The 22,726-nt window shown below is 39.8% G+C and overlaps 1 protein-coding gene across 6 annotated transcripts in view; it reads left to right on the forward strand.

Annotated features, from left to right (window-relative positions):
• The first annotated feature begins 576 nt into the window (after positions 1–576).
• Positions 577–22,726, forward strand: part of FBXO25 (F-box protein 25) — a 30,597-nt gene continuing 8,447 nt past the window's right edge. The window contains exons 1-8 of one of the 6 annotated variants that reach the window (XM_058020963.1): positions 577–614; positions 3,431–3,574; positions 10,213–10,322; positions 11,640–11,689; positions 14,610–14,702; positions 18,117–18,210; positions 18,926–19,110; positions 20,997–21,179. In XM_058020963.1, the coding sequence (XP_057876946.1) occupies positions 3,438–3,574; positions 10,213–10,322; positions 11,640–11,689; positions 14,610–14,702; positions 18,117–18,210; positions 18,926–19,110; positions 20,997–21,179 (852 nt within the window). In that variant the 5' untranslated portion in view covers positions 577–614; positions 3,431–3,437. Of the gene's footprint in view, positions 615–3,287; positions 3,328–3,430; positions 3,575–10,212; positions 10,323–11,639; positions 11,690–14,609; positions 14,703–18,116; positions 18,211–18,925; positions 19,111–20,996; positions 21,180–22,726 lie in introns of those variants that run through there. The other 5 variants (XM_058020965.1, XM_058020966.1, XM_058020964.1 and 2 more) reach the window with 5 other exon arrangements.

Consider the following 22,726-nt stretch of genomic DNA (forward strand, 5'->3'; position numbering starts at 1 on the left):
CGGAGTCACACCGGGGGCGTTCCCTATGGGGTCACACCGGAGTCACACCGGGGGGGGCTCCCTATGGGGTCACACCGGAGTCACACCGGGGGGGGCTCCCTATGGGGTCACACCGGAGTCACACCGGGGGGGGCTCTCTATGGGGTCACACCGGCGTCACACCGGGGGGGGTTCCCTATGGGGTCACACCGGAGTCACACCGGGGAGGTTCCCTATGGGGTCACACCGGGGGGGTTCCCCAGGAGGCCCCGCCCCGCCCCGGGGGCCTCGCCTCGCCCCGCCCCGCCCCACGCGCTCCACACGCCCCGCCCCGCGCGCGCCAACGCCCCGCCCCCGCCTACCAAAACATTGGCACGTGCGGCCCGCGGGCGCCCGTCACGTGACGCGGCCGGCTCGCGCCGGGGCGGAGACTGCCCCGCCCCGCTGCGCCAATGGCGGCGCGCGCTGCCGGGTAGCAACAAGCGCGGCGGGCGGCGGCCAATCAGCGCGGGGCGGGGGCGTGGCCAGCGCGGCCCATGGTACTTCCGGCAACAGCCCCGGGCCCGGGCCGAGCGCCGGGCGGGGAGCGGCGGGGACGGCGGCGTCGGCGGCGTCGGTGCGAGCGGTGCCGGGAGGTGAGCGCGGCCCTGCCCTGCCCGGCCCTGCAGCGGGGTCGGGATGGCGCCTGTGGGGCCGTGCGTGTGAGCCCCGTCGGCCCGCGGGGTTGGGGCTGAGCGTGGGCGGTCGTGGCTTGAGGGGTTTGGGGCCGCCTCTTAGGGGCGTGCGGAGTGCAGGAGTGTGGGGCGGGGTGTTAAAGGTCAGGGTGGGCACATGGGCCGGGGCCGGGGGGACAGGCAGCACTGAGGGGGGTGCGGGGAGCTGCCTGGACCAGCGGGGTGTTGGGGTGTGAGGGCGGGAGCCAGCGTGGTGTCACCAGGGGCACACCCCGCCTCGCAGGTCTGGTGGCCTTCTCCGGTGGGATTTCGGTGTTGGTGGATGAGGCCATCCAGGGTCACACTGTGACTGGTGTGGTTTGCCTGAACTTGTGAAAAGCATTTGATGCTGTCCCACACAAATTCCTTGTCTCTGAACTGGACAGACATGAATTTGACATATGAACCCCTGGGTCAATAAGGAGCTGGCAGCATGGTCGTCCCCAAAGAGTTGCAGTCAACAGCTCTGTGTCCAAGTGGAGATGAGTGGCAAGTGACATCCTTGAGGGGTTGGGATTGGGACTGGGCCTGTTTAACATCTTTGTTAGGGACATGGACAGTGGGATTGAGTGTATCCTCTGCAAGTCTTTGGAAGGTACCAAATTGTATAGTGCAGTCAACAAGCTGGAGAGAAGTGATGCCATCCAGAGGGACCTTGGCAGGACAGAAAGGAGTGTGTGCAGACAGCCTGAAATTCAGCAAGGCTGAATGCTAGGTCCTGCAGCTGGGTCATGGCAGTGCCCAGCACAGGTACAGGATGGGTGGAGCATGGACTGAAAGCAGCTTTGAGGAGAAGGACTCAGAGCTATTGATTGACGGGGAGCTCAACATGAGTCAGCAGCGTGCACTGGCAGCCCAGAAAGCTGGAGGTGTTCTGGGGTACACCAAAATAAGTGTGCAAGGGAGGTGATTCTGCCCCTCTGCTCTGCTCTCCTCAAACACCACCTGCGGCATTGCATCCAGCTCTGGGATTCTCACCATAGGAAGGCTGTGACTGTGCTGGAGAGGGTCCAGAGGAGGGATGGAGCAGCTATGAGCACTGGCTGAGAGAATTGGGATTGTATAGCCAGGTGAAGAGAAGGCTTTGGGGAGATCATTAGAGCAGTCTTCCAGTCCTTGAAAGGAGGCTACGAGAGAACTGGGGAAGGACTTTCTGCAAGTGCCTGTAGTGGCAGAACAAGGCAGAATGGCATCAACCTGAGAGAAGCTAGGCTTAGGTTAGGTCTTAGGGAAAAGTTCTTTACTGTGAGAGTGATGAGGCACTGGCACAGGTTGCCCAGGGGAATGTTGGGTGTCCTGTCCTTTTTAACATTCAAGGTCAGATTGGATGGGGCTCTGAGCAGCCTGGTTTAGTGGAAGGTGTCACCCAGATTGGAACTGGGTGATCTTTAAGGTCCTTCCAACCCAAACCCTTCTGTGACAGAGACACCAGTGTGAGGGGAGTACTTCTGGTGGTTCATATTGTTCCTAGGAAGCAGTAAAAGGATTGGAAAAGCAGGTAGGCATGAATAAAGTTTGTTGCAACTGGGGGAATGGATGATGTAAATTTTGGAAAAGGTTCTTGTTAGGAGCAGAGGAAAGCTGAGTTCTTAGTAGGAAGGGGACTTCAGTCAATCCTGAGGCCTAGGCAATGCACTTTGTTTTGCATACTGTGCAGATTTTTAAATAAAGAAAAACCCAGCTGACTCACTTAGCCTGTATTTCTTCTGGCTTTTTATCTTATTCTGACAAATATGTTGGGCAAATGCTGGTCAAGAGTGCAAAGTTTTAAATAACTTCCTAGTGATGTTTACTGATGGGGTCTAATATTTTTTCAAGCAGTAAGACTATTAGAAAATGCATGTTTGTGAGGATCAAAGCTGTTGCTGCTGTATATTAACATGTGTTTTGAATATCATAATGCTCTCTTCCCTCTATAGCTTGCATGGGAAATCTCTTGTTAAACCAAGGAGCAATATGTTTGTGTGATGAATGGGAAGAAGAGAGCAAAAGCTGGCAAGGTTATGGTCTTCAAAGTGTAGGAAGCTGCCTTGTTCAAATTCTTATTGTGTCAGAAGTGAATCTCACTTTTGAAAAATGGTAGCAGAACATTGTTTGAGTGATATAGCTGTGATGACCTGTGTCTATTTGTAGGAATTCCTGGAGATGTGTCACAATGGACTTTGTTGCAGTCTCCTTTTGTCCTTATCTGCTTAATAGGATGGCATGTGAGGTGGCCTCAAAAACAACAAAAAGATTTTTGGGAATGTTGAAATTCCTATCCCAAAGCATCATTACACATTGTACCATAAACTCAGTATCTGTAAGGATTAGAAAAAACAAAAGGAGCAACACTGATTTTGTGAGCTGTCAATCTCTTTAAAGCAATTTATTAGTCACATATGAAAATCAGTAATCTGTTTGATCATGATAGAGCAGATTACACATGATATAATTGTTATCATTTTCTTTTTTTGGTATCATTCCATTCATGGGCTACCATTTTCTCTTATTCTCCAAAGAACAAGGAATTCTGATGGTCTTGATCTAATAAAATGCTGAAAGACAAGAAGAATATCATTAGAGAATAAAAAAATCTACTTAAACCACTGAATCTGTTTCTTTAAAGGCTGCTCTACAGAGAACTTTTCTCAAGGTATTTTCTTTTTAAGGCTAAAGAGAAAACTGAAATAATGACAGGAAGTTTTGAAACTCTTAAAATAAATAATAGACAAAGAATCTCTTCTTGCTGCTTGTAGAGAAACCATGCCGTTTTTGGGCCAAGACTGGAGATCCCCTGGATGGAGATGGGTTAAAACAGAAGATGGATGGAAGAGATGTGAAACCTTTAGTCATGCACTTGAGGATGGGAATAATCAGCTGAATGATATCAGCCACACTGTGTAAGTTAAAAAAAAAAAAAAAAGGTGATTCTGCATGAATTAATAGCAGGTGGGAAGGCAAAATTGACTTAATTTCCATTCAGATTGCAACTGTTTGTGGTAGCTGATGTCATCTGTATACAAATGCAATCATGTGTTTAGTTAGTTAGGCAGAGAGGAGACTCCTGTGGAGACTGTCTGTCTTTTGTCACTGCTTTGTGAGTTGCTTATTTGAGGCAGCCAGACCCCTTCTTAGCCTATATGTCTTTCAAAATAATAAAACAATAAATACTTTAAAAAATCCAACAAAACCCCTGCCCTCTGATGCCTGTTGAGTGCTATTTAAAGGTAAAAGTGACACTTGTAAAATGCAATTGAACCTGGAAGTGAATGCAGGCTTTCTGCTGAGTGGGTGTTGGGTTAGTTTGTGGCACCATAAAATGCCTTTGCTCCAAATATACAGTCAGTGGTAGCTTAATGCTCATTCTCTACCACAACAGATGACTGTATGTGCTCCTGTAGGACAGGTGAGAAAAAGATCAGGTAAATAAAGTGATACTTGTGGCAAATGGCCACAGGCTGCTGTGATATAAATCATTCTGTCAAAACAAACTTCTCCACAAAGAAGCAATTCTCAGGGGTAGGATTCTTGGTCATAAATTCCAGCATAATGTGCTCATAATGAGGAAAGGGAACATTTGGTGTTTTGTTGTTAGTCCAGTAAAAGATATCTCATCTGGTTTAGAGGGGGATTTACTGGGAAGCTAGGATTTGCTGTAGTCACACACCTGTGTTTTCTACATTTGTAAAACAATCCTCAAGGGAGTTATCAAGCAATGAAGCATTATTATTATTAAGCTTAACTTACTGTTTCCTTCATGCCTTTTTTCCTTTTGTGTAAATCTGTCACTGATCTCATTTGGGCTTCTTTATCCACACAGTCTGGCCACTGTGGATACAAAACTTTGTCTGGAAGAATGTTCAGTAAGCCTCCAACATAAAAATTGCCTTAAATACCTTTGAAAAAAGGTATTTAGTAAAGTAAGGGAAATCTAGAGTATTTAGCAACTGTGCAAATTGCTTCAAAAATAAATATCATGTCGGTTGCTTAACTAATACTGTTTGGTAAGTATGAAAAGAGTTATCAGTCTTTGTGAATACCATTAAGACTTCTGCTCATAATTGTGTGTGTGTATAAATGTATAATGTATCTTTTCTCCAAAGAGCAAGGTGAGCTACTTTTATGGCTTCTTTGAGCAAAAATACTGAATTTTCTTTTTCTTTTATTTTTGCCTTAGTCTTGAAAGACCCTAGAATTGAGCTCTTCTGGGGCCAAAAACTGTACTTCTGTCTATTCAATTAAAAATGTATGTTGTTCAAACTCAGACTAGAGAATTCAAGTTGGTATGTCTTGGCATTGTAGCACTACTTAGTAATAATTTCACTACACTTTGGATCTCTGATTATAACTTGAACTTTTTATATGCCAGTTAAGTTTTGCCACTAAACTGCAATTAATGTCTATTTGCACAACATTATGGAACAATTTAGAGTGGAAATGACCTCTGAGCATCATCTGTTTGAAACACATGCTTAAAGCAAGGCCAGCTGAGGTTGGGTTCTGCAGGGCCTTGCCCAGTTCAGCTTTGTGCTTTTCCAATAATGGAAGCTCTTTTCTGGGTTCCTGTTCTAAGTTCTGTTACTGTCAATGTTATTTTGTTGTTGTTGTGCTGTCCTATGTTGTATCATTTCTCCTTGCCCTCCTCATTTCAGTAAGAATTTCTCTTATCACAGGTTGTGTCCATTACCACTTAACTTACTACTTACTACCTCCTCCAGCCTTACAGTCTTGCTCCATCTTATATGTATCCTCATTTTAAAAGCTGACAGCAATTAGATTTCCCTCCACCACCAGCTCTAGAACTGAGCAAGGTCATTTCTCTACCCTTGTGCACCACATACTCCAGTGGCTTGGGGACTCCCCACTGGAGTTGTTCCAGTATGACAAAGTTTTCACTTTTTTGGGGGGCCCCAAACTAGACACAGTGTTCCAGGTGAGTATTCCTGCCAAATAAAGATGGATGTTTGCTTCTGTCAGTGTGCAGGATACACTTTCCTTAGCTCAATCCAGGGTGCAGTTGGCCTAACACAACACAAGGGCACACTGCTGACCTGTTTTCAGCTACTTATCCTCCAGCCTCCTGGCTCCTTTCCTGCAAAACTGCTTCCTATCCAGTCTGTACCCAGCATATACCCAGGCTTGGGCTTCTTCTGTGTCAGGGGCAGGGCTTCTCATGGTGGCACAGCAGTGTAAGATGTGCTGCTGGCTGGATATCTGTACCATCTTATGCTATTTGGAAATAGTTATGGTGAATATTGAAGACGACTCAGTTTAGGAGATTTGTTAACATGATGTAGCACTAAAGAAAAATAAGACTTGATAAAGTGCTTCCTTCTAGAAGAAACATACAGTAAACAGTACAAAAACACCTATTTGTCTCTTTTTAAGCTGCCCTGTGGATAGGGATGATGGTATATGCCAATCTGGCAGTTCTAGCAGGGTTTTGTTCATTTATATCCATTGTAAGGAATAATCTTTTTCACTACAATATTCTCTATGAATCTCTTCTGAAATTAGTACTTTGGTGTTGTATTTAAGGGAGTGGTTATAGAAGTTTTCCTTTATACAGAAATAAATTTAAGCTGTGTAGTTGAATGAAACCCTTTTTAGGTTTGCTTCTATTCTCTTCTGTGGAAGTATAGATATCTATTCTCTTCTGTGGAAGTATAGATAGAGTTGCTTGCCAAACATTGTCCTTTACCCATTGCAAATACCTTCTCTTCAGAAATTATGAATAATCACAAATAGATTCAGAAATAGACCTTAAAGACACATAAGTTTCTTAAATTGAAGAATGTATTCTATTTAATAAGAACTTCAAACTTTGCTTGATTAGTCATCCAGTGCTTTGCTGATTTAGTAAAATTGGTGGACCTTATGATAACCATGCTTGAACAAATATAATCACTTGTGCAGGAACAGTTTTAATTATTTGGCATAATAATTAAAACAGTTTTAATTATTTGAATAATTGCACTTTAGATCTTCTCTGGAAACTAAGATTAAAAAAAAATGAGACCATCACTTCAGTAGGTCTTAGTTATTTGCATGAGAGTGCCTTGTGTTCAGTTCACATAGTAGCTGGAAATGTGGCTTGGGCTGTGTGCATTCCAGCTCTGTGCTGTGGATGCTGGCCATGAGTGCCTGTGAATTGAAGCAAAGACACTTCCAGTGCTGTGGCACTGTGTCCTTGAGGTGTTGTGATGGAGGCTTGGTGGGGGTGGAGCTGCCTTACAGAACTGTATGCAAGTATCTTTCATTAGCCTGCAACTTAGGACTAAAGCTGTCTTATGTGTTCCTTTTGAGGTAAAAGGAAGAGAATTAGACTAATAATATTTTCACAATGGTGATATTTACTTTGTGTTAGATTCATATGAACAACTTGGGCTGGCAAGGTAGTCATTTCAGTCTGCAGTGTCTCTTGTCTAATTCTGTGAGACACAGTGTTCACAAGAGTGATTTTGCCACTGGATAGAAGTCCTTTGGTTTGAATCTGTTAACAGATAACATTACAATATATTTGTCAAATGACAAAATCATTTGGTGTGTGCACTTAGCTCAGGATTTTCCATGGTCAAGCTGTTAGAGTCACTTCTAAAATAATGTCTCTGTAAATAATTGCATGAGTTGAGGGCCACATGAAAAGAAGCAAGGGGATGAGGGAAAATAGTTGGAGCTCATATAGCCCTTTCACATTTTCCATAATTTTAAGTGTCATACCCAAGAGGTTATTTAAATACTGCTATGAAATTACTATTTTTGGAAAAAACTGAAATTGTTGCATGATCTATCTAAGATATTATAGTTCTAGGGACACCAGGTACTTTGCTTTTAAAAGCTTTAGAATAATTTTTATGAAGTGTGTCATCAAGACAAGAGAGTAAGAATAGCTGTAAATTGGCAGTATTATGTATGTATTTAAATCCTGCCAGGTGCACTCAAATGTCACGTGCAGCATTATAATAAAAACACTAAATTAAGGCTTCTGTTTCACCATATGGCACGTGCAGCACTTGATTTGATTTCTTGTATCTTAGCTTGGTGTTTGAGGGGGCAGGGATTGCTTTTGGAACAGTAGAGAAGGTTTATTACTTGTCAAGCAGCTCTGCAGATTTCTGGAAGGAATGCTAGCAGTCACTGGCTAACTCTGTGTCTGTCCCATTCTTCTGATGTCTGTGAGACCCTCACTTTCATTCACTGCTCTCAGACTAAAGGTTTGTCAAGAAGAGTGGTGTTGTTTGCAGATCAGTAGGGAAAGACTCTCTGTGTGAAGTGGGACAGAGCATGAGGAAATGAAACCTCATATCAGAAGATCCTCAGAGGTAACAGTACAATTTGTCTTTTCTCTAAAGACTTGAGGAATTCCAGGAATGTCACAGGCAAATTTGAATGCCAGATAAAGGTGTTTGAAATAAGTCATCATGTTCACAATTCCTTATGTTTATTGACTCTTGAAGCTGCCTCAGTTATTTATGTGGTGCTTGGGAAGTGTATCTTATGGGGTGTCAGGAGTGGGATTCAAATCACTTCAGGTATGTTACTGGCCTGAATTACTTTGTAGGGACACTGGGATCCAGGATCAAAAGAAGGAATGTTTCCATATTAACCTTCCTCTTCTAAGCAGGCCTTCAGGAATGTGGCCTCCCACCCTCTGCCCTTGCTTGCCCTGGGTCAAGGGCCATGAGAGAGTTTCTGTGCTGCTTGGGTTGTGGTGCAGAGTATCAGGACCTATCTCCCTGGTCTTGTATCTGTTGTTAGGATGACAGAACTCGGGGAGCTTTGGGCTCAATTTGTGGTTCTGTAGCAACTCTTCAGATTCTGTCATAGCTTCTCACATGATGTGGTGATGCAGTCAATATGCTAAATCATAATTAAAATCATTTTAGTGAGTTTAGAGATTTCCTGTATGATAGCTTTGGGGGAAAAAACCCACAAAAACAAACTGCTGGATTGGAATGTTACATAATCAAATAACTTGTGTTGTTGTTTTGGTTTTGTCTCTTGCTGGTTTCTTCTCTCTGAACTCCTGCTGTTTGACCAGATGTGATATTTGGCACTGTTCTATAGAATATTTAAGGTGTTGAGTCTTTATCCTCTGCTTTAAAAATATTAAAGACTGAACTAATGCCATCACATGGTATTGAGCACTATCTGAATGCAGATGTTAGGTTTAAATCCTGAAAAAAAAAAGCTAAGATGAAACCAACTTTCTTTTTCTAAATCTTCTCAACCTGTGTATCTTTAAGCTAAGCTAGCATGTACTGATAGAACAATTCAGAAGCCAAAAAATTTTACGGTGTTGTTTAGCAGATGGTTCAAACCTGAAAATTTTAACTCTGTAAGCTAGTAGCAATAGACTAAAATAATTTGATTTTTGTTACTTTAATGCCCAGATACAGGTTACTTTTGAAAAAACTTCTGTCCTTCAGTTTACAGTATTCAGTTCTGAAGTTCAAACTGGCAGTGATAAAAAGCAATTCGGATTAAAAATAGTAACAGATGTGAGGAGTTTCAACTTTGTTACCAAAGAGCAGTAATGTAGAAACAAATAAGTCCCCCAGATGAACTTCATTACCATGTATCCTTCATTATTTTTCTTATCTGTGCAAGACCATGGCCTTCATATGAGGTATCTTCCTTATCAGTGCTAGTAAAGAGAACACCCATTCTTATCTTTGGTGGTGGTCCTTATAGTTATCTGCAAAAATGGAATGAAAAATTCATGAGCTGTGTAGATTTCCTGTAGCACAAAAATTTCATGAGCTGTGTAGATTTCCTGTAGCACAGACAGTTTTAAATGCATTTACATTTTAGAAGTGTTAGCTTATTTTCAATGATTTATATGTGTATTTTTTTAATATTCACACTTTGTGTTGAATATACATGAGCGTTTGGTGTAGTTCTCAGTGTTGGGTTCCATAGTTAACTGTCAGAAGTGACATAGTTGAGTCTCTCTGGCAGTGAGAGACCACTTGGCTCTGGATGCTGTACAAATCATTGGTGAAACAGTGCCATGGCACCTGTAGTATGTGCAGAGTTGTGAATCACAAGTGTCTGAAAAGAAGGACTTTCTTTGCCCCAAAGGTGACAGTAGTAAGAGAGATGTCGTTCACTGCTGGCTTTCTGCCTGTGCAAGGATGTGCAATAATTCTTCACAGACTTTTTACCTGTGTGCAGTTAAGGCTTGGTCCACATGAAAAAGATTTTTGTACACCAGAACTTTGCAGAGTTGTCCAGCTCGTACTATCTCCTTAGCAGTCAGACATTCATTCCTGAATGTCAGTAATGGTTTTCAAGGTACTTCTTAGGAAGATACTTTCATGTATTAATCACTTTGGCATAAAATTCAACCCCTCTGGGAAGAAGAGAAGACAGCTTCTCTCCAGATAAATGTTGCTATAGACAGTGAGGTAGAGGATCTTAATTAAGAACATGATCTCTTTTTTTTCAGCTGGTCAAATTTAATGCAGAAAATTGTAAGATGTATGCATCTTAAATATTTGATTACTGCTATTCTAATTAGATGTTTTTATTTCAGTATCATAACTGGAGATGAGGAGAATGAAGAAGTGTACAATACTGAAGACTGTGAGTTTGCAGCCAAGAAAAGGAAAAAAGATCATTTTAGGAATAACACAGATTCTCAGTGTAAGGCTGGGGTTTTTCATTTGTTTTAGAAGACTCATGTAGATTCAGAGAAATGTTGTAATAGTCATACTTACCTATAGAGTAGCCTTCAAAATTATGCCTATTTCTGTATTGGCAACAAATTCTGGTGTCAAAAGTGATATGTCTTAACTGAAACTTTGTTATTGCTCATTTATTGTGTTGGATTTCTTTTTTCAAAGACCCAGAGGTAATGCATTTAAGAATAGTAATTGCTGAGTATTAGGTGTCTTCTGATACTAACCACTGTTATATTTTGTGGACTAGTTTTAGATTAAATTCTTCTGGATGCATGTGGAAGCTTCTGCTTCCCAAAGCAGATGGTTTATTTTGTTTATTTCAAGTTCTAATTAATCAACTAATTCCAGAATCAGTTCATAAATGAACATATTTTGTCATAATAATCATATCTCTTGATAAAGATTTTATCAGTCCTGAATTTCTTGGAGACAAGTCTCTTTTAAAAAATTAAGATATGAAAGCCATTTTATCAGTTCTCATTTGTAAAAGATTGCTTGTACTTTGGACTGGAAGTGTGTATGGCAGCAGGTATATTATTGAAGCAGAGAGTTTGGTAGAGTAGGTAAAAAAAAGGTAAGTTGGTTAGCAGCAAATTGGCAATTTCTAATGCTTTGATCTTGAAATGATCTGTTACTTGTATATCCCCAAAACTGTTAGAGAGATGGTGTTGCAGAAAGCTGCAAGCTTCTCCAGGCTTGTCAGAGTTTCAGGTATTTCAGAAGATTCAAGGGGCTCTGTGTCTCATTTGACAACATGCAAGACTTGTAAAAGCTGAAGGTCAGCCTGATTGCATTTATTAGTCTTGAATCCTTGCCTTCCCTGCAGTCCCCTGCAGTTAGTTGATACCAAGTCAATGTAGAACAGGCACCTGTACAGAAGAAAATGCATTAGAGGGGTGGAGTGGTCAGGAACAAAAGTGTTGTCTATATCTGCTCTACTTTCAAATGCTAAGGAGCATTTGTATAAAAAAAAAAAGTCAGGAGTTATGTAGGACCACTGTTATGTCACTGGTTGGTCACAGCTGGCAAAAGTTGTCATTCATCTGCCAATTGTGTGCCAGCTCATGGGGTTTTTAAAAAGCATTTATCTAACTTTTCTATTATTTTCATGAAGTCCTTATCTTGTGACAATTTTTAGTTATCTTTTCCATCATTTATAAACTTCTTTCATTAAAACTGTTCTGCTATCTTATGAAGTGTTTTATTGAAAGTTGTATATTCTGGAAGGCATTAACTAATGTGGAAGCCTAAAATTATTGTATTTTGATTTTTATTTTAGGTTTTTATCGTGAAAAGTGGATTTATGTTCATAAAGAAAGCACCAAGGAAGTAAGTCTGCATGGTGTGGGTCAATTGCTATAAACTTTGTGATTCTTAATTGATAGACAGTATATTGAAAAAAGTATTTTTGCCAGATGGTCTTAGGGGCTATACTTAACTCTCTTCATGGGCAGCACTGGACACCTGCTCATGGTGAGGCAAAGGCAGCTGGCAAAGTGACTTCTCAGTAGGTCTTTGTGGCAGAGATGTGGGAATTTGCAAGGATAGAAATACAGTTCTTCACTGCTTATCCAAGCCCATCTATCTTTCTACTGTCTCTTTGAACTAAAATTGAAAGTATTTGCAAAACCAGAGAAATATCTGCAAAGAAGTTGCTTGCAGGCAGCCACCTGATATTTTGGGATCATGGTGTAAATTTGAATAGAAGTAAGTAAAACATCAGTTTCAAATTTTACAAAGAGGATGATTATTTTCAACAAAGTCCACATGTTTTCAGTTTGGCATATAAACTATATCATGAAATTGCAAAGGGAATATGAAAGCTCTTGGAGTGACCTCTTGGGAGGTTAAAATACATCCATTGTATGTAGAGATTAAACTGTCTTGAAGTGTGAGTTCCATCCCTGTGCTGGTTGCCATGGCTGTCTGAGATGTGTGGAACTGGAACACCAGTAAGGAGGTTTTACATCCTCATGGTAATGCCAGCCAGGAGAGGGGGAAGGAGGTGAGGCTGATGCCTGTAGCCATGCAGGCAGAAGTAGCTTTGCATTTTAGAGCTGAGAGTGACAATGCAGAGCTTTTTACTCAGGAAGGGCATGCTGTGGAGGAGAGCTTACATAAAAGGACATACTGCAAGGCTTTGCAGCCCTTATAGACCAGTGGCCCAGAGACTGCCTGTCTACATCTGAAGGGTGCTTTAAAGCCTTTCACCAGATTCACAACCCTCTTTCTGCTTTATCTTCTAGATTAGGTTACTTGGATTGGTCTGCAAAAGTCTCAAGCATGCTTTTTGCCTTTGTGCTCTCTGAAATTAGGGTGAGAAAGAGCAGGGGGACAACAATCTGTCACCAGTTATTGTGGTGCTTTGAATGATGAGGTTAAGCTGATGTTTCAAAAGTACATTGAGGCCAAAATACAAATAGCCTAAAATCATGCCTTGGTCTCATTCATAATCCATATATAAAGGGATTATTTTTCCCCTACTTGTGCAGAAGTTGGTGCACTTGTGTCATGTAAGTATTTGTTTCTGTTCCTTTTCCATTCAGAGAGCAGACAAAATATTTTGGTTACCTTCTCATATTTGCCCATTCATCTTTCAGGTTTATTTGGGTTTTTAGTATAAAAAAAACAAGCCAAGGATAGTTAGAATTAAGCACTTATCTTTCAAGTAATTATTTGTATAAATTTAAAAGCTTAGAGTAGTAGGTTGAAAAAGTAGCAAGAAATAAAAATACATGAACCGAAAAATCCAGAGCAGCAATTTAAGCTAATCTAAAACATAATTTGTAGGTTCTAGTTTTTGTTACAGGTTATAATCTTTCTTTATTTTGAAATAATGGTCTCACAACTAGGAAGCATTTCTTTCCAAGCTGGATACTGTTTTTTAGGGCAAAATGACAAGATAGGGACGTATTGATAAGAAACGTGTAACATACTATGGGAGAGCATTGAAATGAAAGAAAACAAAACCAAGTATTGTTGAAATGAAATTGGAGATGTTTTTTGAAAAATTTTGTCATGATGGTACACTGGGAAAGATGGATCTGTAGTTTCATAGCAGTCTGTTCAGGGAAATGTCTCTTATGTTAATGTTTTAAGCATGACCTAATGATAACTGTTTAGCCAGAGAACAGCCACAAATATTTCAACAATTTCAAAAATTTCAACAAAAGTTTTGTTGACTGTATTGCTGTTAGCGAAGCAAGGTGTGCATATTGAGAAGTGCACGGCATGCTTGGGTCTGAGGTGCATCAGCTGAATGAGCAAGCAGTGCAATCCTGAATTTGGTCATTAACCAACAGGCAGTAATTATCACCACTCTGCAGTGAATTCTTAACTGACCCACCCTGCTGGGGTACATGCATGGTATGTGTTCACTGGGTCCCAAAAAGTACTGGGTACTTCAAAACTTGTCAACATCCCATAATTTACCAAGGAAGTCTGTCTAGAAATGAGCTTTAAGTAATTATTTATCCTCCTCCTTCTCTGGGCTAATAAAACCATAATAGCACACTTCTCTGTGGGACTCTTTTTACCGGTCAGTGATTTTCCTAGCCTCAGTATATTTGGTCCTGGGCTCCAGTGTGGCTTTGTGGCTCTAAATGTACTGAGGTTACATAATCCCATGTCAGTTTGGGCTGCTTCTACCACCTTAAGTTGTTCTCAACAGCCTCTGAAACTTCCATTTTCACATTAGGATGTGGAGAAGTACCAAAGGAAAATGTACTTGCTTTTGCTCTTGGTGCTTAAAAAAAAAAGTGGCCTAAGCTTCTAGCACCTGGAAAACAAATTCTAGATGTTGAAACCATTTTTTCTTCTGATCCCAGAAGCAACGTGCTATGTTCTCGCCCTCAAGTGTGAATCCAATAATTCTCAAATTTGTAGGCTCAGACAGCTGTAGAAGCAAGCCCTTCCTTGGGCAGGGTAAATGGGAACTGTGCTAGCTATGAGGGAGTGCCAGCATTGTGAGTGTGGAGTAGATTCCCAGGGAAATCAAATACCAGTGATGCCAGATTACACATTTAGTATGAATTGAAAGGCCTTGCCTACATACCTGATAGTTACAAATAGCATATCTTGTTTCATTTAATTTCTTGTAGAACAAATAACTCTTCAGTCCAGAGGCACTGTATTTCCAGGGAGCATGGTATCCATTAGCATCAGCTGCATGTCAGAGTGCTTTTCTGAATGCTTTGCTCAATTTTGTCTTTGTTTCCTTCCATTTAAAGTGTGTTTTTCCCTTTCTCAGAGACATGGCTATTGCACCTTGGGAGAAGCCTTTAACCGCTTGGACTTTTCGAGTGCGATTCAGGACATCAGGAGGTTCAATTACGTGGTCAAAGTAAGCTCTTTATTTTATATGTATATTAGAAAAACTGAGTAAATTTTCTCTGGTGAAAGCTCATTATATGGCTCTCTGAAAGCCTGTAGCTTGAGGAGGATGGTGATGGCCAGTGTGCTGTGTTATTTAAAAGGGAAACGTCAATGGTAGTTTCAGTTGTTCATCAGTCTGGGTAAAGAACTCTCTTTAAAAGTAAAATAATTTCTATACAACCAAAAATACTAAAGTGTTATCAATCTTAAATATACATTGCTGCATCTCAAATATGTTTCAAATAACAATTTCCAGAGGAATACTTGATGTATAAGTATTCTGCTATGAGCTGTATCTTCTGTAACTTCTTACCAGTCCTTTGATTCATTGTAGTTTTTTTTAAATCCAGGACAAGATATCTATGCATTTATCTTTGTTAATATTCCTTATAACTTTAGACTGGAGCCTTAATTACCTCAATGTCTCACCAGCTGCCCACTTGGAAATGCCTGTTTTGGGGATACTGATCTTGTTCTAGGACCAGGTTTGTTTTATTGTCTAACTTGAGGTAGTAAAGTGCTTGTCGCAGCTCCTAGAGAAGCTCAAAATCTGAGTCATATCAGGACTAGAGTGGACTGTTCAGTGGTGGGGCTGTTCACAAATACTGTATTTCTTGGAATGCATCCTGAACTTGAAAAGACACAAATCAAAATTAAACAAACATACCAGGAGAACAGCCTTACCACTAGCCTGTGGATTATTTGTAGAGAAAACACATTCTACCCATCGCTGTGAAGATGAGGCAATGTATTATAGTTTCAGAAAAACAAGAGATGTAGAAATAAAAAGGATTTGCTTCCAGGCTAGTAGTGGTTAGGGTACTTGCCTGGTTTGTTCCCCTTGAGGGTTTGGGGGTTTTTGGTATATGTATGTGTTGTGGTTTAGAACATTACTTTCTAATGCTGTTTTGGGAGCAGAATCAAGAGCCTTGATCCTTCCCAAGACTTTTCAGCCTTGAACACAGTAGGAAGAGGAAAAACCAAACCACTTAAAAAAGGTGACTTGGTATAAATGGTGTCAACCTTGGGTGTCTCACTTGAATAGCAAGCAGGTAAAAGGGGTGCAGATCTAGAATTTTGCATTTGTTTTAGATGCTGCAGTGCCTAAACTGGGTTGCTCAAAACAGTTGATCAAGACAAGGTGCAAAGTCCAGCACAAGCATGTTGACCAGTTTTTCTTCTGTTGACCAAGAAATATAAAAAGCTGGTTTAGTCAGCCAGGCTTAAGATCATTGAGGAAGGAGCAGTACTTTAAAATTCAGAAATTTAGCTTTGCAATCCAAACCATTATTCTGCTAATAGTAGACCCTAAGAAATCTGAGTGAATTTAAAATAGTAGATAGACTTTTAAAGTCCTTTAAATGTTTTAGAATTTATTTGGAATGTTTAAAATTTAGAATTGTTTTGCAAATACAAAACTTTGATCATGTTTTTGCACCAGTTCCTCTGAGGTGGTAGCTGTTTGTTGATAGCAAGGTGTAACTCAAGAACTATTTTTACTATTTTTAAAGACCAATCCCTACCCTTGCTCTTCTTTGATGCCAGACCATCAAGATGATTCTTCAACTAACTAAAAATATGTCATTCGTTATTAAAAGTTAATATTGCTGTCTGTCCAGGACTCAGGATAGGCAGTGAGGGGGGAAAGGTAGGATCAGTTAGTTTTTTGTGTTTGTTGGTGCTGTAGTGTATTGATAACTCTGCAGCTGTTCAGTTCGGATACACTGAATTTGATGTGGGTGGGTTTTGTCCCAATGTTTCTGAGCAAACAGAGATCATTTGAAGTTACAATCTCTAGTAGAAAACATAAGCCATGGCTCTGCATTTATCAGTGTGTGATCCTAGTGCTCTGCTACTTTGCTTTTGCCACAATTGTCTTAATCCTTGCATATTAACTTTCACTAAAATTGGAATCTTCATTACAATTAGGTGGAATTTGTTTCTTTAATTTCTTCTTTAGACTGAGCAACATAACTGATTTTTTTTTTAATTAATCAAGAGAAATGTACCTACTTGCTTGAACTGGCAGGCTGCCAGGGACCTCTAGGTATGTTCTCAATTATTAATCAAGCTAATAGGCTTTGAAAAAGCCAACAAAGAGATCCTGGTATCTATTTATACAGTTTTTGAGAATAATTGCTTGTATTTAAATACATCAGGACAATTCTTTCTTTCTTTCATAGCACATAATATTTTGTCAGAGATGGTGCAGAGGAGCCAGAAGTAACATGATTAAATCAGGGACAGAACAGGTGTATTCTTTTTCCCTCCCAAGGAAAATTATTGTTGAGTGAAGTGTCAAATTGGTGTTTGAGAAATGAAGATACAATAAAATTCTTGGCAAGCTTAGTCTTTTTCATTTGCTGTGCCAACACTTGGTGCTACCTTGTACCAGAACACTCTGTAGGGAATGCTGTTTTCTGCTCCATGCTTTCCCTTTCCAGTGTTGAGAACACTTGTTCTGAACTCATTGTTATAAAGTGCAAATTGCAAAGCTCAGTGCCACACCTCCAAACATTGCAATGGTGTCACAACATCAAAGTCTCTCATAATAAGAGAACATTCTTTTGTTGAAGAGCTAATGAATCTGAAATGTAAAAGCAAATGTGCCAGAATGGAGCTAGTAGCTATAGCTTGGCATTCATGTGAGGCAAGAACTTAAGCTGGTGTGATTATTTTGCCCTAAACCAATGCCACCATTCTTGTCACTTTTTTTGCTTACACTGGTTTCAGACAGACTTCTGGACAGCTAGGAGATTCTTACTATAATACTTAAGAGAAAGTCACTGATACGGTTTGTACACTGCTCATCATTAGATTGCTGTGGTGTATTCTACCAGGGACCTGAATGTAGGTCTAATACAGAAGTTGGTTTTGCCTAGTTTAGGCTAAATAGGGTATTTCCTCTCCATGAGTAGAAAGTAGTGCACTAAATCCATCACACTTCAGTTTAACCAGTATGATACTTTCACTCAGAAGCTGTAATTCTGGTAGCTGGTATCAGTTCAGAGTGATGTTCCTGGCCACCAGATCTGTCAGGGACTTCAGGACACAGCCACATGCAAGTTCAGATTTGTATTTATGAGCCCCCAAAACAGACTTTCTCTGTCGTTTCACTGCAGCTCATAAAGTATGTCATGTGCTTTGCCAGAGATAAGCATTTGTACAGTATTTTGAAAGTGTGCATCCTTCAGAAATTGTTCATGGGATGCCAGTAGGAATGCTTAAAGCTTTCCACATCTTACTTTGTCTTATGAAACCTGTAGTTATATTTTTACAAAATGCCACTTCAGGCTGTTGTAGGTGAGTGTATGCACTAAATGTGCATTTAAAACCATCCTTTACTTCTGTCATTCTTCTGACTTTAAATTTTTTGTCATAGCTTTTGCAGCTAATTGCAAAATCCCAGTTAACTTCACTGAGTGGTGCAGCACAGAAGAACTACTTTAACATTTTGGACAAAATTGTGCAGAAGGGTAAGACCTAAAGATTTGTAATCTGAGGGTTCAGATTTAATTGGTGTAACTAAGCTATCAACTGATTTTTTTTGTTGTTGTTAGTCTTATTACCATTTTTACATTGTAAGACATAGTAATGGCATTCTTAATTATGCCAGGTTTCATGCTTCCCATCCTGTGATTGCAATAAGTTATTTTCTAAAGTCTATTGAAACAGGTTGGTGAAATTATGTGACATTTAGATTCTATTCAAAAACTATTGGTTACTGTTAAATTATACTCTTCACAAAGTGCAGAAGCTTTTAGGCTAATAAAATTTTTGGGTTTCAGTTTTCATGATGTACTGAGACTCAAAAAACATACATTTTGATTATTTTAAGAAAAAGCTATTACATTATATTGATTTTTTTTTTTTGGTAACCACATTAATAAAGATGTTTACTGTGTGTTTTGAACTGAAGAAATTGGATTTATACCTACCTGTTTAGCATTAAGCTTATTAAATGCATAGCATGAATTTTTGCATCAAATTTGCCTGTGAAATTGTTCATTATTGCTCTTGCATCTGAGGAACAGCACCAATGAATGTCATGGTGGGAATTAGGGCAGTTATTTGTACACAAACAATTAGGTTGTAATTAATTCATCTGAAAAAGGACTGTTGATTAGCTTGAGCTATTAGCTTGATTAACTCTGTCAACCAAAATTGTATTTGGTTTGTTTTGTTTTCCAGTTATGGAAGACCAGTATAATCCACGATTGATCAAGGATCTTCTGCAGGATCTGAGTTCTACTCTCTGTATACTGATTAGGGGAGTAGGAAAGTCTGTGTTGGTAGGCAACATCAATATTTGGATTTGCCGATTAGAAACTATCCTTCTGTGGCAACAGCAATTAAAAAATCTTCAGATGAACAAGGTACATTATTAAATCATGTTAATTAATATTTGGGGGAGTAGAATTATGTTGCATATTGCATGAGGATTTGTAAGTGAACCAAGTTTCAAATACATTTTAAACAGTTTTACTTGTTTTGTTTTATGAAGAAGTAATGTGAAATTAACTCACTGGCATCAACTTAATTTTCTAATGTTTTGGTAGCTTTTCTCTGGTGAAAACTGCTACAGTGTCTGTACTGCTGCTTTGTAGTAGAGATTTATAGATAGGGTTTCCCACTCAAGTTTTAAAAAATTGTCTCTGGTTTGTCAGATAGACATAAGGAAAAAGCCCAAATTTTTAGTTCCAAAATAAATTTTCTACAACTGAAGAAATAAAAATCTAAAAGACATTTTGGAGGTATATCAACTCAAGTAGCAATTTTACAGATTTATTCATTAGCACAGTTGCTTTAAAAAAAAAAAAAAAAAAGATAATGACTTCAGCATCTGGATTCTCCTCATGTGACTGTGTTCAAAGCATGTGATATGCACTGTTCCAGGGTTTTATGGTGGAAACTTCTGATGATAAGCAGACAACTTTTTTAATCTGACTGGGTTACTCCTGGAAGAAATCCTGTAAGATATTGCTCACTATAAAGTCATACAAGTGTTTTATCTATTGACTTCCAGGTATGAAATTTTCAAATTGTCCTTTCTGTCCGGGCTGGTTATCTGAATAAACCAGCTACTTTTGGAACAGAAAGGAGAACTGAGAACCCTGCTCTCAGCAGTTTCCATGCACCAGGCAACCACAGCACAGACACTTCTGAGACAGTGCAGTTACTGCTGCACTTGTTCCCTTCCAGTGTGACTCTTCCCTTGGAGCTGTTTTACCCTGGCTGAAGATTCCATGAGGAATCTTGCATCTGTAGTGCTCACACAGTCATTCCTCAGAGGAGGAATGCTGCTGCTCCAGCAGTGCTTGGACCAGGTGACTCCATGGAAATTCTGGTCTCTAAGCAAGGTGAATGGCTGGGAAGGAAGCAACAGAAATGTGAGCCCATGGGTGCAGGGCTGCTGTGCTGCCACCACCTTGTGACAGGGCAGCTCTGCTCCCTGGGGCTGGCAGCTGCCCCTGCTCCCTCCCTGCCAGCTGGGACACGGCCTCCAGCCTGCTGGGCCTCTGCCACCTGCCACTGTGGGCTCCAGCTGTAGTCCTGTCACAGCTGTGCTGCTGCTTACCCACTGCAGCTCACAGAGGTGTATAATCCTAATGAAAATATTCTCAGTGCTCTCATCTGCCACCTCTGCACATCTTCTCATTTATAAATAAGGGAGAACTTTCTCTAGGCTTCAGCAAATGTCCCGCTCTCTTCTACCTCTAACTTCCAAAATGCTTTCATTTTGTATCTCTGGTCTTCAGTCCTGTATTCTATATTCTATTCTGTACTCTAGTTGGCTTAAGACAAGTTGATATGTGTTTTGTGTGTTAATAAAAATTGAGACACTATAGTGATTCAACAGGTTTGAAATAATCAGTTCATGCCTTTCTTATAGTCAAGGCTTTAGCACACTATCAATGGAATTGACTACATTATAGTTTTCAAGACTGCATAATATTATTTTGAGAGAACAGAATTGTTTCAAAAATTATTTGAAATTTAAATAATGGATTAATGACATGTTTATTTTAACAGTAGGAAGGCTATGAATTATAAAGCTTACAGTTTGTTGCTTTTTCTGTGCATTAATGTAAATTTTCAACAGCAGTTAGAGAATAATTGTAGGCAAGCATTAACCATAGATTTTACTCAATGATTTGGAAAAACTAAACAAAGACCTAAGATACCTCTAAAGTAAAGAATCTTATTTGTACTTTATACTGTCATGTTTTTGTAGCTAAAAGTCTTCAACTCTTATTTCCAGCAAGTCAACAATGGACTTACACTTAGCGATCTCCCTCTCCATATGCTGAACAACATCTTGTACAGGTTCTCTGATGGCTGGGACATTATTACTCTGGGTCAAGTGACCCCAACTTTGTACATGCTTAGTGAAGACAGGCAGTTGTGGAAAAAACTCTGCCAGTACCATTTTGCAGAAAAGCAGGTAATAAACTCTGTTATTTATACAAATGTAGCTTTTTTGATATCATATAGTAATAATGGAGCATGAACTTGCCCTTTTTGAGATATAAGTGTATCATTGTGCCATAATCATGAAGAGTCTGTATGTGGGGCTTGATTCCTCCTAAGTGTTCAATTCAGTATGTCTGTGAGTTTAGGGTAACTACTGGGCTGTTTCCTTGCATTATTTTTGAAAGTGAATGCATTATTTTTGAAAGTGAATGCAAGGAAACAGCTCAGTAGTTATCTTAAACTCACAGACATACTGAATGCAATATTTAGGAGGAATCAAGCCCCAAATACAGAGAATATTCAGGATTACTGCACAATGATGGCAGGGTGGGCTTTTTAGAAAACTGCCTGGCCAGGGTTGTAGAGGAAACCTCTAAACCCTTCTTCTGAAATAGAGCTTGCTTTACCAACTAAGGTAGGCAGACAGGTTCCTCCAACTTCTAAGCTATGAAAATTCTGGAGAAGCCAACTTGAATCTTTGCTAAGGAGATAAGAACAAATGTTTTGAATTTAATAAAAGAGAGAGAAGCAGTAGTTTCCTGTCACTTCCTCATAAAGAGCATTAATCTAGGAATGACTCCAGAACTGTCTTCATTTTCTGATGGTAATAAATGCTGGGGAAAAATCAAACTAGGTGAAAATAAGCCTAAGAGGAATAAGCCTACTGGAGGAAGCCAAAGTGTCCCTTCTTAAATCTGGCAGGTTGAAGTTGCTTGGTGACTACCAGATTAAGTATTATTGTAATGGAGAAGACAGAACTGAAGCTTGATTAACTCATGCACCGTTGACCCAAATAAGTTTTTTTTTTTTTTTTGGTGTGAGATGAAAGGTTTTAGAATTAACTGTGGAAAAAAATAGACAGAAGCAAACTGAAAGCCCATCTTCAGAAGCAGCCTAGAAGAATTCAAGGTGAAGTTACAAGGATAACAAATTTAAGCTTGTGTAGCAGTTGAGTGGATTTTGAGGGTAGATGAGGTAAGCTCTATTGAACAGCGACAAGACTGGTTAGAGAGGAACGTCTTATACTAGGGTAATGCAGGGAGAAGGATGCTGAAGGGTTTCAGTGTAATTAGCTGTCCCTGTGCCCCATGAAGTACAGTGTTTCCAGTATGTTCCTGAATGTTCACATTCAGTTTCTTACTAAGTTATTATTTAATGATATTCCCTTATCAAATTCAGTTTCTCCTTAAAATTGTACTGCTTAATAAGCTACAGAATCACATGAGGTTGGTGTTTTCTGTCCCCTGCAGTGTGTTTGTTGAGCCATTGAAGCAACCATTAAAACATAATTGATATCTGAAGAGCATTTTTGGAAGAAAAATGAGAGCCATTGTGAAATAAAATAAAGTGTAGCTGAAATCAGAAAGACATTTCTATTCTCTCCCCATTCAGGAATTGTCTTCTGAATGAGGAAAGCCTTCAATGTATTAGCATTAATCCACACTGAGTGGAACAGAAGTCTTTTATAATACATACTTAATAAACCTTGTCTTTCTCTCAAAGATTAGCTGTAGTGCA

This window comes from Melospiza georgiana, chromosome 3 (assembly GCF_028018845.1).
Source record: "Melospiza georgiana isolate bMelGeo1 chromosome 3, bMelGeo1.pri, whole genome shotgun sequence".
Taxonomy (NCBI): domain Eukaryota; kingdom Metazoa; phylum Chordata; class Aves; order Passeriformes; family Passerellidae; genus Melospiza; species Melospiza georgiana.